Source organism: Equus quagga, chromosome 16 (genome assembly GCF_021613505.1).
Source record: "Equus quagga isolate Etosha38 chromosome 16, UCLA_HA_Equagga_1.0, whole genome shotgun sequence".
In the NCBI taxonomy this organism is placed as follows: Eukaryota; Metazoa; Chordata; class Mammalia; order Perissodactyla; family Equidae; genus Equus; species Equus quagga.
In genome coordinates this window covers 38,411,250-38,425,857 of record NC_060282.1, presented here as the reverse complement: position 1 = coordinate 38,425,857, position 14,608 = coordinate 38,411,250, and the positions used below count along the sequence as shown (strand labels likewise).

The 14,608-nt window shown below is 35.9% G+C and overlaps 1 protein-coding gene across 6 annotated transcripts in view; it reads left to right on the top strand.

The window, feature by feature from the left end:
- VPS13B (vacuolar protein sorting 13 homolog B) overlaps window positions 1–14,608 on the top strand; it is a 784,298-nt gene that overhangs the window by 316,804 nt on the left and 452,886 nt on the right. For 5 of the 6 annotated variants that reach the window (XM_046642610.1, XM_046642609.1, XM_046642613.1 and 2 more), the window contains 2 exons: window positions 1,585–1,694; window positions 13,379–13,526. In XM_046642610.1, coding sequence (XP_046498566.1) covers window positions 1,585–1,694; window positions 13,379–13,526 — 258 coding nt within the window. The remainder of the gene's footprint in view (window positions 1–1,584; window positions 1,695–13,378; window positions 13,527–14,608) is intronic. The other variant, XM_046642612.1, reaches the window with a different exon arrangement.

The following is a 14,608-nucleotide window of genomic DNA, read 5'->3' as shown; positions in this document are numbered from 1 at the left end:
ATGGGCTTCTTTCAGCTAACCTGAGAACGTATCTACCATTTATTCTGAATTTTTTTTTCATCTCCTACCATGCAGCAGATACTTTTCTAGATCCTGGAGATATAATTGAGAGCAAAACTGGCAAATACCCCTCCCTTCATATTCCATAAATCCTGGTGGTGCCAATAATATTTTTATCAAAAATATATGTAGAAATCCAAAAACTTACTTATGGATATACGTAACCTGCGTATAAATTAAGAATGGGATAGTCTGCCTTCGTTAAGTTCTATGATAGCTGCTTTTTATTAGAGAGGGACAAAAACATTTTAGTAGGATGGAATTGCAACTTGTTACACTTCAGCTTTGTGTTTTATGTCAGAATGTTAGCCTGCATTTCATCTAGGCAGCTCTCTCCCTTTGCTTTCTAACATTTAAAGCTGTAATTTACAATGATTCGTTGAGTGGTTATAACAATGTTTCCTTTCACATCATGAATTAGTTTTGTAATAGAAACAAAAGGAAGATAATACTCCGTTCTTATGGCAAGTATAGAAATTGCTGTTTGCTTAAAAAATTAAACTTATTACAGCCAGATAGAGAAAAACAATCTCTGTATGACTCTACTCCTATGTGGAAGTTGAACATCTAGACAAAGAGAACAGATTGGTAGCTACCAGAGGAAAGGGAGGGTTGAGGTGGGCACAAAGGGTGAAGTGGTGCACCTACAACACGACTGACAAACAATAATGTACAACTGAAATTTCACAAGGTTGTAAACTATCATAATCTCAATAAAAAGTTAAAAAAATCAAGCTTAGTCCTATTTTTAAAAGATGAATGCAGTTTTGATGAGATACAATTCACATTCCAAAAAATTTATTATTTTAAAGTGCATAATTGAGTGGTTTTTAATGTGTTTGCAAGGGTGTACAACGGTCACCATTTTCTAATTCCAGAAAATTTTCATCACTCCCAAAAGAACTGCACATCTATTAGCAGTTATTTTCCATTCTTCCCTCCCGCCAGGCCCTGGCATCCACCAGTCTGTCTTTTCTCCTCTATGATTTTGCCTGTTCTGGCCATTTCATGTAAGTGGAATCATACAATATGTGGTTTTCTGTCACTAGCTTCTTTCACTTAGCTTATTTTCAAGGTTTATCCATGTTGTAGCGTGTATCCATACTTCATTCCTTTTTACAGATAAGTTTGCATTCTATGACTTCATGTTGTTTGTCCACGGACAGTTCATATTGTTCATGGACATTCATGTTCTTTCCACTTTTTTTATGAATAATGCTCTGAAAATTTATGTGCAAGATTTTGTGTGGACATATGATTTCAGTTCTTTTGGTATATACTTAGGAATAGAATTGTTGGGTTATATTGTATGTTTTGCTTTTTGAGGAAATGCCAATCCATTTTCCAAAGTATTTGCACAATTTTATATTCCCACCAGCAATGTATGAGGGTTTGAATTCCTCCAAATCCTTGTCAACACTTGTTGTTGTCTTTTTTATTATAGCTATCCTAATTGGTTTGAAGTGACATCAAGCTTATTATTTTTAATGACGAATTATAAGAATTTAAAATCTTGTTTTTTAGGTGCCGTACTTCTCTGTAGTGTACAAGGACTAGCAGTTAATGTTGATCCAGTCTTATACACTTGGCTCATTTATCAGCCTCAGAAACGAACCAATAGACATATGCAGCAGGTGAGAAATTTTTATAATTTATTCTCTAAATGAAAAAATCCTTTTCTCATTTATTAGAGTTATATATTTCTTCTGTTGATTTTATTTTTACATGTGCTAGAATTTTTTGGTCCCCCACTCTGCCCTTTCAAGCAGTTCTATTCCTTAATTTCTGTACAAGAAATTATAGCTCAAAGTAGAGTTTCATTGACTATTAAAGGGGCTTTCTGTACAATTGCTTGTAAAGGAGATCCAAAAGACGGCCTAGTTTAAATGGTCCTGGTTCACTGGCCTGTTTTCCCTCATAGCACCAACATGTTTGTTCTCAGAGTATTTTATACGTAAGAATTACTTAGTAAATGTTAGCTTTCATTTTTATTATCTCTATATTTCTTCTTCATCTTTAAGTTTATTCAACGGATGTGCTTTGTGTGCCTAACTCTGGGATTGGGACTGTTGGTGCAAGAGAGTTGGGGTATTTGTTAGTTTAAAAGAATATAAATTACAAAATAAAAAGTAACTAACTGTACTTTCTAGAATACTTAAATATAATTCTCTACGTCATGTCACTTAAATGTAATTCTGATAGATGGGTTTATTATTCCCATCTTAAAGATGAAGAAACTGATGCTTATTGAGATTTACTTACCTGTTGTCATATATGTAGTAAACGGCAGAACTAAGAATTTTTAAGGCCAAATTTATGCTATATTGAATTGCATTTTCCCATTGTCTTAATTGTGGTTTTGTAATATTCTACTTGGAATAGCATTATATCTTTTTTCTTAAGTAAATTTAAGCTAGTTGATAGGAGAAAAATACACAATTATATAATTACATAAGAATATAAAAAATTGTCCAAAACCTACAACCCATGTCTCAAGGAGCATCTTTTAAAGGTTTTTTCTTCACTTTCTCCTAATTTAATTTGAAACTCCTGCCATCCCTCCCCCACTCCTTCCTTCCTTTTTATCAAGTAGATACAGAATATGAGGCAATATGCTAGATACTGGGGCTACAGAAATAAAACTCATGGTTGAGAATATCCTTCCCTCTCGAGGTATTTAGCGTATTTGAGAATATGAAGGAATATAGTAATGCTGTTCTTAGTAATTGCTACATTAGATGTATGTATAGGATTATATGAAAACAAAAAGGAGGAAGAGTTCTCACAAGCAGATAAGAGTGTTAAAAAGAGGAATTGACAGTTGAGCTGAGCATCATAGGAGTAAGCCAGACAGGAAAGGTTGTTCTAGACTGAACTGTGTGAGCAGAGGCAAAGAATATGCAAACACTTGACAAGAAAGGGACCTTCAGTTTTTCCAGACTAGAGGCAAGAGTCCTTTAGAAACTGATAGAAATTAGAAACCAATTTATAAAAGATTTTATTTATGATGCTAAGTGTTTGATACTTTATCCTGAAGGGTAAAGAGGAAGTACAGGAAACTGATATAAATAGATTTGGATTTTAGAAAGTTTACTCTAGCAGAATGTAGAGTGTGAGTGATGGGGAAGTAAGACTAGTGGCAGGGACCATTTGAAAAACATTTTAGTTGTAAATTTCTTTTTCCTTATTGAGATAAATTGACATATAATGTTATATTAGTTTCAGGTCTGCAACATAATGATTTGATATTTGTATATATTGCAAAATGATCACCACAATGTCTAGATCAAATTCATCACCACACATAGTTACACATTTCTTTCCTTCTGTTGAGAACTTTTAAGATTTACTCTTAGCAATTTTCAAACATACAATATAGCATTATTACCTATAGTCATCATGCTGTACATTACATCCCATAACTTATTTATTTTATAACTAGAAGTTTTTACTTTTGACCCTCTTCACCCATTTCTCCCACCCTCTGCCTCTGGCAACCACCCATCTGTTCTCTGTGTCTCTGTGTTTGGCTTTTTTGTTTTGTTTAGATTCCACATACAAGTGAGATCATATGGTATTTATCTTTGTCTGACTTATTTCACTTATCATAGTGACTTCAGCGTCCATCCATGTTGTTGCCACTGGCAAGATTTTCTTCTTTTTTTTTTATGGCTGAATCATATTCCATTGTATTGTAAGGTCTTCACTGGTTATTTTATAAGTGATGCATTTATCTCCAGTACACCATAGATATCCCTGAAGGTTAAATAGTATTCTAGCACCTTAAGTAAATTAAACATTCTTTTGACTGATAGCAAGCACTTTCAAAGATTTTTATTTTTAATTTTTTTATTATATTGTTTTATAATTACTTTAAAATTAAATATATGTTTATAACTTCCAAAGTAGTAGCTTTATTTAAAAGACAAACTAACAAATACCCATAATCCTGCTCATCCAGAGTTACAATAATATTGGGGTAAAGATCTTCATAGCTACATCTTTGTACTTTTCCTTTAATTATTCGCTTAGAATTATTTTTAAAAGTGTAATTAGTAGCTCAAGGCGTGTAGTTTAGCATATTTTAAGGCCTTTGTTATATTGCCACTTTGCTTCTAGAATTGGTGTACAGTTTACATTTTCATCAGCACTGTATAGTATTACTATTTTACTATAGTTCAGCATATCTCAAAAATATACTTTTTAAAAGTCTGTAATCTACCATTTTAGTCTTACATTTTCTTTAACATGGAAATTGGAAGAATAGTATAGTTGAACCTTGTGACCTTGTCACCTAGCTTCAATACTTATCAATTCATGACTAATCATCTTCACTTTTAAAATCTGTTGTGTGAAAAAATGCCAATATTCAGTAGTGGTGAAAATGTAGAAAATGGATGAACTCATATACTACTGTTGTAAGTGAAAATTGAGAAATTTCGCAATACCTAATAAAATTGAAAATGAGCATAATACCCTATGACTGCCAAATCCCACTTTTTGATGTAGCTGTTCCCTTAGAGTGACACTCATGAGCATAACGAGTCATGTACAAGCCTGTCATTGTGATAGTATAAAATTAGAGACAACCTACATTACTGTCTCTATTGAAGTGGGTAAAGCATGGCATAGTCACATGATGTAATACTTTATTGTTAAAAAGTATACAATAGGTCTTAATATGGATATCTCAAAATTATATTTCATACAAAAACCAATTTCCCAAGGATATGTGCAATATGAGTGTCTATGTGTATTTTTCCAAAACCACCCTTAAAATAAATAAATTTAGGGGCCGGCCCACTGGTGCAGCGGTTAAGTGCGCACGTTCTGCTTCAGTGGCCCAGCGTTTGCCAGTTCGGATCCCGGGTACGGACATGGCACCGTTTGGCAAGCCATGTTGTGGTAGGCATCCCATGTATAAAGTAGAGGAAGATGGGCACGGATGTTAGCTCAGGGCCAGCCTTCCTCAGCAAAAAGAAAAGGATTGGCAGCAGATGTTAGTTCAGGGCTAATCTTCCTCAAAATAAAAAAAAAAAATAAATGCATATATGCAATATGTGTAACTAAATATAGGTGTTGAAAATCAATTTGAAGGATTGTATCAGTAATGTAATAGTGGTTGACTGGGAGGAACGTGCAGTTGGTTGGCAGTCAGAGGGAATTTTATCTTTATCTGCAATACTTTATCTCCTTTTTTTAAAAAAGCAAATATGATAAAATGTTGATAGCCAGTAAGTATTAGTCCTAATGAAAATATGGATGTTGTTTTATTCTTTATAATTTTCTGTATTTTTACATTTATTAAATTAATAATAAATTAAAGGATTGAAAATTTTATAGGAAGAGGGACCAAAGGCTTTAGGTACTTGAGAATCATGGGACAGGACACATTTGGGCTAGAGATTAACTGAAATTTGAGAGAATATCCAGCACCAAAAGGTGGAAGAATGTAAACAGAGCAATGGGAGGTTGCTAAATATGAATACTGCTTATTTTGATGTCTTTGGCTGGAGTAAACATATTTCCAGAAAAGTGGAGGGAATCACTCATCTTCCTCTTCGTGCAGTCTCTTCATGCCTGACACGTAGCACCTATATTAGCAATCATTCAGCAAATATTTATCAAGGATCTGTTGGACACCATTGTAAGTATTTGGAACACAACTCTGTAGAAGACGTTTGAGATCCTTGATCTCTTGTTAGAAAGGGTTTCTGTTTGTTTTTGTTGTGTTTTTTTACCTATGTGAAAATGCACCCAGAGTTTCAGCCATCAAAAGGGAGATTTTGTTTGTTTGTTTGTTGTTGGGTATTGTCAATATCATTGCTTTCATTAATCTCATCTTTCCACTGTTGTGCTTGAATTCAGTATCGCACTATGCAGCACATAATTTTTCTGTAATTTAGTTTTGATCCTGAACTTGGTTCTAATTTCTTAGAGTGCGTGGTCATGTTCTAGGTTTATAAATGATGGCCAAGAAATTTAAGGGATTATGGAATCACTAAATGATACAGCATAAAGGGGATTTCTAGTAGACATCTCAACTCCCTTATTTTATAGATGAGGAAGTTAAATGAATCAAAACTTAGATTATGCTCTGCATTTCTCATGTAGGACTTAAATACTATTTCCTGTTTCAAATTGTATAAATATTATCAGTTTGACTATTTAATATAAAAGCAGATATTCTGCATTGTGAAGGTTTGTACAATACATTTAATCTTGTTATTTTCTTTTTTTTCTTCAATTTTTTTTATTGAGTTATTGATAGGTTACAATCTTGTGAAATTTCAATTGTACATTAATGTTTGTCAGTCATGTTGTAGGTGCACCACTTCAGCCTTTGTGCCCACCCCCCACCCCACCTTTCCCCTGGTATCCACTAAACTGTTCTTGGTCCATAATTTTAAATTCCTCATGTGAGTGGAGTCATACACAGATCATCTTTCTCTTGCTGGCTTATTTCACTTAACATAATTCCCTCAAGGTCCATCCATGTTACTGCAAATGGAATGATTTTGTTCTGTTTTGCAGCTGAGTAGTATTCCATTGTATATATGTACCACATCTTCTTTATCCATTCGTCTGCTGCTGGACACTTAGGTTGCTTCCACGTCTTGGTTATTGTAAACAGTGCTGCAATAAACATTGGGGTGCACAGGACTTTTGGGATTGCTGACTTCAAGCTCTTTGGATAAATACCCAGTAGTGGGATGGCTGGATGGTATGGTAGTTCTATTTTTAATTTTTTGAGGAATCTCCATACTGTTTTCCATAGTGGCTGCACCAGTTTGCATGCCCACCAGCAGTGTATGAGGGTTCCTTTTTCTCCGCAACCTCTCCAACATTTGTTGCTATTAGTTTTAGATATTTTTGTCATTCTAACGAGTGTAAGGTGATAGCTTAGTGTAGTTTTGATTTGCATTTCCCTGATGATCAGCGATGATGAGCATCTTTTCATGTGCCTATTGGCCATCCGGATATCTTCTTTGGAGAAATGTCTGTTCATGTCTCCAGCCCATTTTTTGATTGGGTTGTTTGATGTTTTGTGGTTGAGTTGTGAGAGTTCTTTATATATTATGGATATTAAGCCTTTGTCAGATATATGACTTGCAAATATTTTTTCCCAGTTAGTGGGTTGTTTTTTTGTTTCAATCCAGTTTTCATTTGCCTTGAAGAAGCTCTTTAATCTGATGAAGTCCCATTTGTTTATTCTTTCTATTGTTTCCCTTCTCTGAGAAGGCATGGTGTCCGAAAAGATCCTTTTAATACTGATGTCAAAGAGTGTACTGCCTTCGTTTTCTTCCAGAAGCCTTATGGTTTCAGGTCTCACCTTTAGGTCTTTGATCCATTTTGAGTTTATTTTGGTGAATGGTGAAAAAGAATGGTCAATTTTCATTCTTTTACATGTGGCTTTCCAGTTTTCCCAGCACCATTTGCTGAAAAGACTTTCTTTTCTCCATTGTATGCCCTCAGCTCCTTTGTCAAAGATAAGCTGTCCATAGATGTGTGGTTTTATTTCTGGGCTTTCAATTCTGTCCCATTGATCTGTGCACCTGTTTTTGTACCAGTACCATGCTGTTTTGATGACTGTAGCTTTGTAGTATGTTTTGAAGTCAGGGATTGTGATGCCTCCCGTTTTGTTCTTTTTTCTCAGGATTGCTTTAGCAATTCGGGGTCTTTTGTTGCCCCATATGAATTTTAGGATTCTTTGTTCTAATTCTGTAAAGAATGTCATTGGGATTCTGATTGGGATGGCGTTGAATCTGTAGATTGCTTTAGGTAGAACGGACATTTTAACTATGTTTATTCTTCCAATCCATATACATGGAATGTCTTTCCATCTCCTATGTCATCATCCAATTCTCACAGAAAGGCCTTGTAATTTTTATTATATAGGTCCTTCACTTCCTTAGTTAAATTTACCCCAAGGTATTTTATTCTTTTTGTTGCGATTGTGAATGGTATTGTATTCTTGAGTTCTTTTTCTGTTGGTTCATTACTGGAGTATAGAAATGCTACTGATTTATGCAAATTGATTTTGTACCCTGCAACTTTGCTGTAGTTGTTGATTACTTCTAACAGTTTTCCAGTGGATTCTTTGGGGTTTTCTATATGTAAGATCATGTCGTCTGCAAACAGCGAGAGTTTCACTTCTTCCCTCCCTATTTGGATTCCTTTTGTTCCTTTTTCTTGCCTGATTGCTCTGGCCAGGACCTCCAGTACTATGTTAAATAAGAGTGGTGATAGAGGGCATCCTTGTCTCGTTCCTGTTTTCAGGGGGATGGCGTTCAGTTTTTGCCCATTGAGTATGATGTTGGCTATGGGTTTGTCGTATATGGCCTTTATTATGTTGAGGTAGTTTCCCTCTATGCCCATTTTGTTCATAGTTTTTATCATAAATGGCTGTTGCATCTTGTCAAATGCCTTCTCTGCATCTATTGAGATGATCATGTGGTTTTTATTCCTCAGTTTGTTGATGTGGTGTATCATGTTGATTGATTTGCGGATGTTGAACCATCCCTGTGTCCCTGGTATGAATCCCACCTGATCATGATGTATGATTCTTTTGATGAATTGCTGAATTCTGGTTGCCAAAATTTTGTTTAGAATTTTTGCATCTATGTTCATCAGTGATACTGGCCTGTAGTTCTCTTTTTTCGTGTTGTCCTTGTCCGGTTTTGGTATCAGCGTGATGTTGGTCTCATAGAATGTGTTAGGAAGTGTTCCATCTTCCCTAATTTTTTGGAATAGCTTGAAAAGGATAGGTATTAAATCCTTTCTGAAAGTTTGGTAGAATTCCCCAGGAAAGCCATCTGGTCCTGGGGTTTTATTCTTTGGGATGTTTTTGATTGCTGTTTCAATCTCTTTCCTTGTCATTGGTCTGTTCAAATTGTCTGCCTCTTCTTGAGTGAGCTTTGGGAGATTGTAGGAGTCCAAGAATTTATCCATTTCCTCCAGGTTATCATTCTGTTGGCATATAGTTTTTCGTAGTATTCTCTTATAATCCGTTGTATTTCTGCAGAGTCTGTTGTTATTTCTCCTCTTTCATTTCTGATTTTGTTTATTTGAGCTTTCTCCCTTTTTTTCTTTGTAAGTCTGGCTAGTGGTTTGTCAATTTTATTTATCTTCTCAAAAAACCAGCTCTTTGTCTCATTGATCCTTTCTACTGCCTTTTTCGTTTCAATAGTATTTATTTCTGCTCTGATTTTTATTAATTCTCTCCTTCTGCTGACTTTGTGCTTCATGTGTTCTTTTTTCTCTAGTTCAGTTAGGTGTGTTTTAAGGTTGCTTATTTGGGATTTTTCTTGTTTATTAAGATGTGCCTGTATTGCGATGAATTTTCCTCTTAATACAGCTTTTGCTGTATCCCATATGAGTTGGTATGGCATGCCATCATTTTCATTTGTTTGCAGGTATTTTTTGATTTCTTCTTTAATTTCTTCAATGATCCGTAGATTGTTCAGTAGTGTGTTGTTTAGTCTCCAGATCTTTGTGCCTTTCTCAGCTTTTTTCTTGTAATTAATTTCTAGCCTTATAGCACTATGATCTGAGAAGATGCTTGTTATTATTTCAATTTTTTTAAATTTGTAGAGGCTTGACTTGTTTCCCAACATATGGTCTATCCTAGAGAATGTTCCATGTGCACTTGAGAAGAATGTGTATTCAGCTCTTTCAGGGTGGAGTGACCTATTTATGTCTATTAAGTCCAATTGTTTTAGTTTTTCATTTAACTCCACTATTTCCTTGTTGATTTTCTGTCTGGATGATCTGTCCATTGATGTGAGTGGGGTGTTTGGGTCCCCTACTACTATTGTGTTGTTTTTAACATCTTCCTTTAGGTCTGTTAATAGTTGCTTTATGAATCTTGGTGCTCCTGTGTTGGGTGCATACATATTTATAAGCGTTATTTCTTCTTGATGAAGTGTCCCTTTGATCATTATATATTGTCCCTCTGTGTCTCTCTTTATCTGTCTTATTTTGAAATCCACTTGGTCTGATATGATTATTGCAACACCTGCCTTTTTTTCCTTGCTGTTTGCTTGAAGTATTGTCCTCCACACCTTCACCCTGAGTCTGTGTTTGTCCTTGGGGCTGAGGTGTGTTTCCTGGAGGCAACAAATTGTTGGATCTTGTTCTTTAATCCATTTTGCCACTCTGTGTCTTTTTATTGGAGAGTTCAATCCGTTCACATTGATAGTGATTATTGATGCATGTGGACTTAGTGCTGTCAATCTGTCGCTCATTATCTTGTTTTCCTGTGTTTCTTTTCCTGTGTGCTTTTGACTACCCATTTAATACTGCAATTTCCTATGCTGGGTTTCTTAGATTTTTCCTTATCTATGATTTGTGACTCTGTTCTGTACTTTATTTTAGTGTCTACCTTGAAGTTTGTATTTAGAATCTTGTGTATAATATAGTCTATTCTCTGGTCGTCTCTTACCTACTTGAACAATACTGATTTAGACCCTTTGCTCTTCCCCTCCTAAATAATTATTTTCATTTTTTATTCCAACTCAGTGTATTAATTTGTAGTTAGAGTGCTAAGATCGTCCTTGTTTTGGTAGTTTCCTTACTTTTACCCTAATGCTATAATTGAATATTTGCTATCCTGTTCTGGTTCTATTCATCGGTCTCCCTAGTCTGTGGATTGTGTCCCCTTTCTCCCTTCTTTCTTTTTTCAAGTATGAGACCCTTCTTGAGGATTTCTTGTAATGGAGGGCTTTTAGTTACAAATTCCCTTAACTTTTGTTTGTCTGGAAAAGATTTAATTTCTCCCTCATATCTGAAGGAAATTCTTGCTGGATAGAGTATTCTTGGCTGAAGGTTTTTATCCTTCAAAGCTTTGAATATATAACTCCATTCTCTCCTAGCTTGTAAGGTTTCTGTAGAGAAATCCACTGACAGTCTGATCGGGGCCCCTTTATAGGTTATTCACTTTTTTTTCCTTATTTCCCTGAGTATTCTCTCCTTATCATTCCTATTTGCCAATTTACTACGATGTGCCTTGCGGTAGGCCTTTTTACATTGACAAATCTAGGAGATCTAAAACCCTCCTCTACACACATTTCTCCATTGATCCCTAGATTTGGGAAGTTCTCTTCAATAATATCGTTAAGCACACTTTCTGCTCCATTTTCCTTTTCCATATTCTCGGGAATTCCTATGATCCTTATGTTCTTACTCCTCATTAAATCCATTATCTCTCTGAGATTTTCCTCATTTTTTTTTAATTCTTAGTTCTCTTTCTTCCTCTGTCTGGCGCCATTCAGCCTGTCTGTCCTCGATTATGCTAATTTTCTCCTCTATGTTGTCTATACGGGCATTCAGGGAATCTGTATTCTATCTGGTCCATTGTGTTTTTCATCTCAAGTAATTCTGTTTGATTCTTCTTTATGATTTCAATCTCTTTTGTGAAGTAACTCCAGAACTTGGCTTGTTTCTCTATCTTTCTCTCTACCTCATTGAGTTTTCTGATTATAGCTGCTCTGAATTCATTGTCACTTAGTTTACCTAATTCCAAGTCCTCAGGACTCAATTCTGTGTTTTTATTGGTTTCCTTCTGGTCTGGGGCTTTTATAAATTGCTGGATGGTAGAGGAGCGGGTTTTTCTCATGGTGGTAGAATTCAGTTGCAGTTACAGCCTGTCGCCACTAGATGGGGGTCGAGAGCAGCGTGTTAGCTCTCCACCTTGGGGCAAGATGGCTGTGCCCACTGGCTTTGCTGGGGGAGAGGGGCTGTTACTCACTCTCACAGGTCTGGGTTCACATCAGTTCTGTTCTCTGGTCTCCCAAGGCCCTTGATTTATTTCCGTCCCCGGGACGGAAGCTTTCCCCCATCAGCGGGTCTCCACTGAATCAGCGGCAGGAGTCCTGGATGATCCCCCGGTCGCACGGCCCCTCCCCCGCTCCTTCCCGACCCCTGCCGCAGCGATCGCAGACTCTAGGGGAGGGAGTGATGTTCTCTCCTACCGTTCCAGCGCCTCCGAGGGTGTAAGCAAGGTTATGATCTCTGCCTTCTCGGTATTGTATGTCTCTAACGAGCTGGCATTATGTTTATTCTCTGAAATTCAGTTCTTCCAATCTTTTGTTGTATTTTGGAGGGGAGAGAATCCCGGGTCAGCTCACCCTGCCATTTTGCTCCGCCCACTCCCAATCTTGTTATTTTCTTATCAACTTTCTTGTCATTTTACTCAGGCTAAGTAGCAACTTGTAAAATAATATGCCTTTTCCCCTCTAGCTCATAACTTGATTGATTATATTACTTATGTAATGTACACATATTCTAATTGAAATTGTTTCATAATCTAAATAATATTAAATAAGTATTATAAGTTGGGTGAGGCTTAAAGTTAGGTCTCTAAAACTGTGGTTGTTGTGCTGCTGAGGGTAACATTACACCACGCTGCTGCCTGACCAGCCCCCTCCAGATTCATCATCTGATGCAGCTGTATAATAGTTATCATCTATTGTTACCCCAGCTGTAATTTCCTTCTCAATTTGTGGCTAAAACCCAACATTTGATGACTGTTTTCTACTGAGTTCAACATTGATCTTTGATCGTGTAGCAAACTTAAAAATACCTGTTTATTTTTTTTTGCCAAATATCTGACAAGATTGTATTGGGTGTCATCAGCAGTAACATCACACTTTATTTCCGTGGATAAAGATGAAAGAGCTGCTTTATTGTCCAGCTCAGCACTCATGCATTCAATATAGGATCATGTTTTCCAGCTTTCTATAACTATAGATATTTTCCTGTGCTTTCCAAATATGCTGTGGATATCACTATGTCAGATAAAATATAGAGATTTTTAGTAATTCTTAACAAAAATTGGACTGTCCATATTAACATGTACATAATCAGTTGCTAGAAGTATGTCGCTAAAAATGTCATTTTAACAGCACCACACTCTAACCAACTAAGCTAACCAGCCTCCTAAAAATATCATTTTATAAGCATAACTTTTTATTTTCTAGTAATCATAATTTTCAAAGTCAATTTTAGTTTTGATTTGTCCTTAACATATTATCTTTATACTTCTTAGTAAAATTTATGTTAAATTTTAATTATTTCCAAGCTCTCTTGGTTTTCATATACAATTGTAATTTAAAATTGAATTAAGCTTCCCTATGTGTGTGTGTGTGTGAGAGAGACAGAGATGGGGAAGGCTAGAGAGCCTTCATTCATTCTTTCATTGCTTTAAAATAATAAAGCCTCAACTCCAACTTCTGAAGGACTTTCCTCAGTGATGCCATGTTTAATCTTCACTGCTTAAGAAATTAAATAATTCAGTTTTTCATTTGACTCTGTCCAGCAGCCTGTGATAGCTGTTCCTCTTGTGATGCCAATTAGCAGAAGGAAAGACGATGAGGTGTCCATTGGAAGTGCACCCTTGGCAAAGCAACAGTCATATCAGGCCTCTGAATATGCCAGCAGCCCTGTAAAAACAAAAACAGTAACAGGTAAGTGTCAAGAACTCTAAAGGGTCTGTGATTTTAACCTGCCTTTAAGCTAACAAGTTAGCCAGGCCACAATTTCATGAGTGCTGGCCAAAGACACGAGACTCCCGGAATGGAGACAAAGGACTTCATTATCTACAGCATTAGCAGTAATGAGTATTAGCGTTTTCTTTTGTCCCTACCCTAAGCCTGATTCCCACAGGGTGGCATGAAGAGGGCCAGGTGATACTCTTACAGGAGAGGAGCCCTCAATTTAGAGAACTTGAACCTTTTAAACGTAATGGGTAGAAAGCATAAGGTACACTATATGTACCTGGCAAGACTGAAAGTAAACTTGCCCTTTGCTCAGGAGGAGGACAGTATCTCTACCTTCTGAGGCTGTACACTGTCAATACCCTTGAAAACACAATTGAGAACAAAGGCATTCACTGTCTCTACTTGAAAGACGTACAAAAACACAAGAGACCCATGAAGAATGTCTGCTAATAGTATCTTCTTTCTTAAAGTGAATTCTGGCAAACCACAATACATCTCAATCTTCTTTCCTCCCCCTTCTCTCACTTTCTCAGCTAGATCATTTGTGCAAATATAGAACATAAATATTCTTCCATAAGACAATTTCTTTTATTTGTTTTTGTGTAATAAAAAAATACTTTATGATTTCACTTTAAGTGGTGTTCTTCTCTTTAACTTCTAATGTTTGTGATGATGGGCCACTTACCTTCAGTTGATTTTATATTTTTCCTTAGATGTTCAGCTTTATTTCGTATAACTCATATATTCCCAACCATATTGAAAAAGGTTTTATATTTTCAGTAAATCAAAAATCACTTATTAATTGTTTTTAATGGGCAAGACTCTGTTGTAATTGATATTGAGGGTAGAAATATTAAGACGTAATCCCTTCCCTAAGGAATTTAAAATATGATCATAAGGAAGTTCCAACTAAAATTTGTGATTTAGAGGAAAACTTGGTATTATTTCCTTACCATATTTAACAATAGCAGCAATAAAAATGCTAACATAAGTATTTGTGGAGTTTCTTTTTTTAAATTTTATTTGGTTTTTTTGGAGGAAGACTAGCC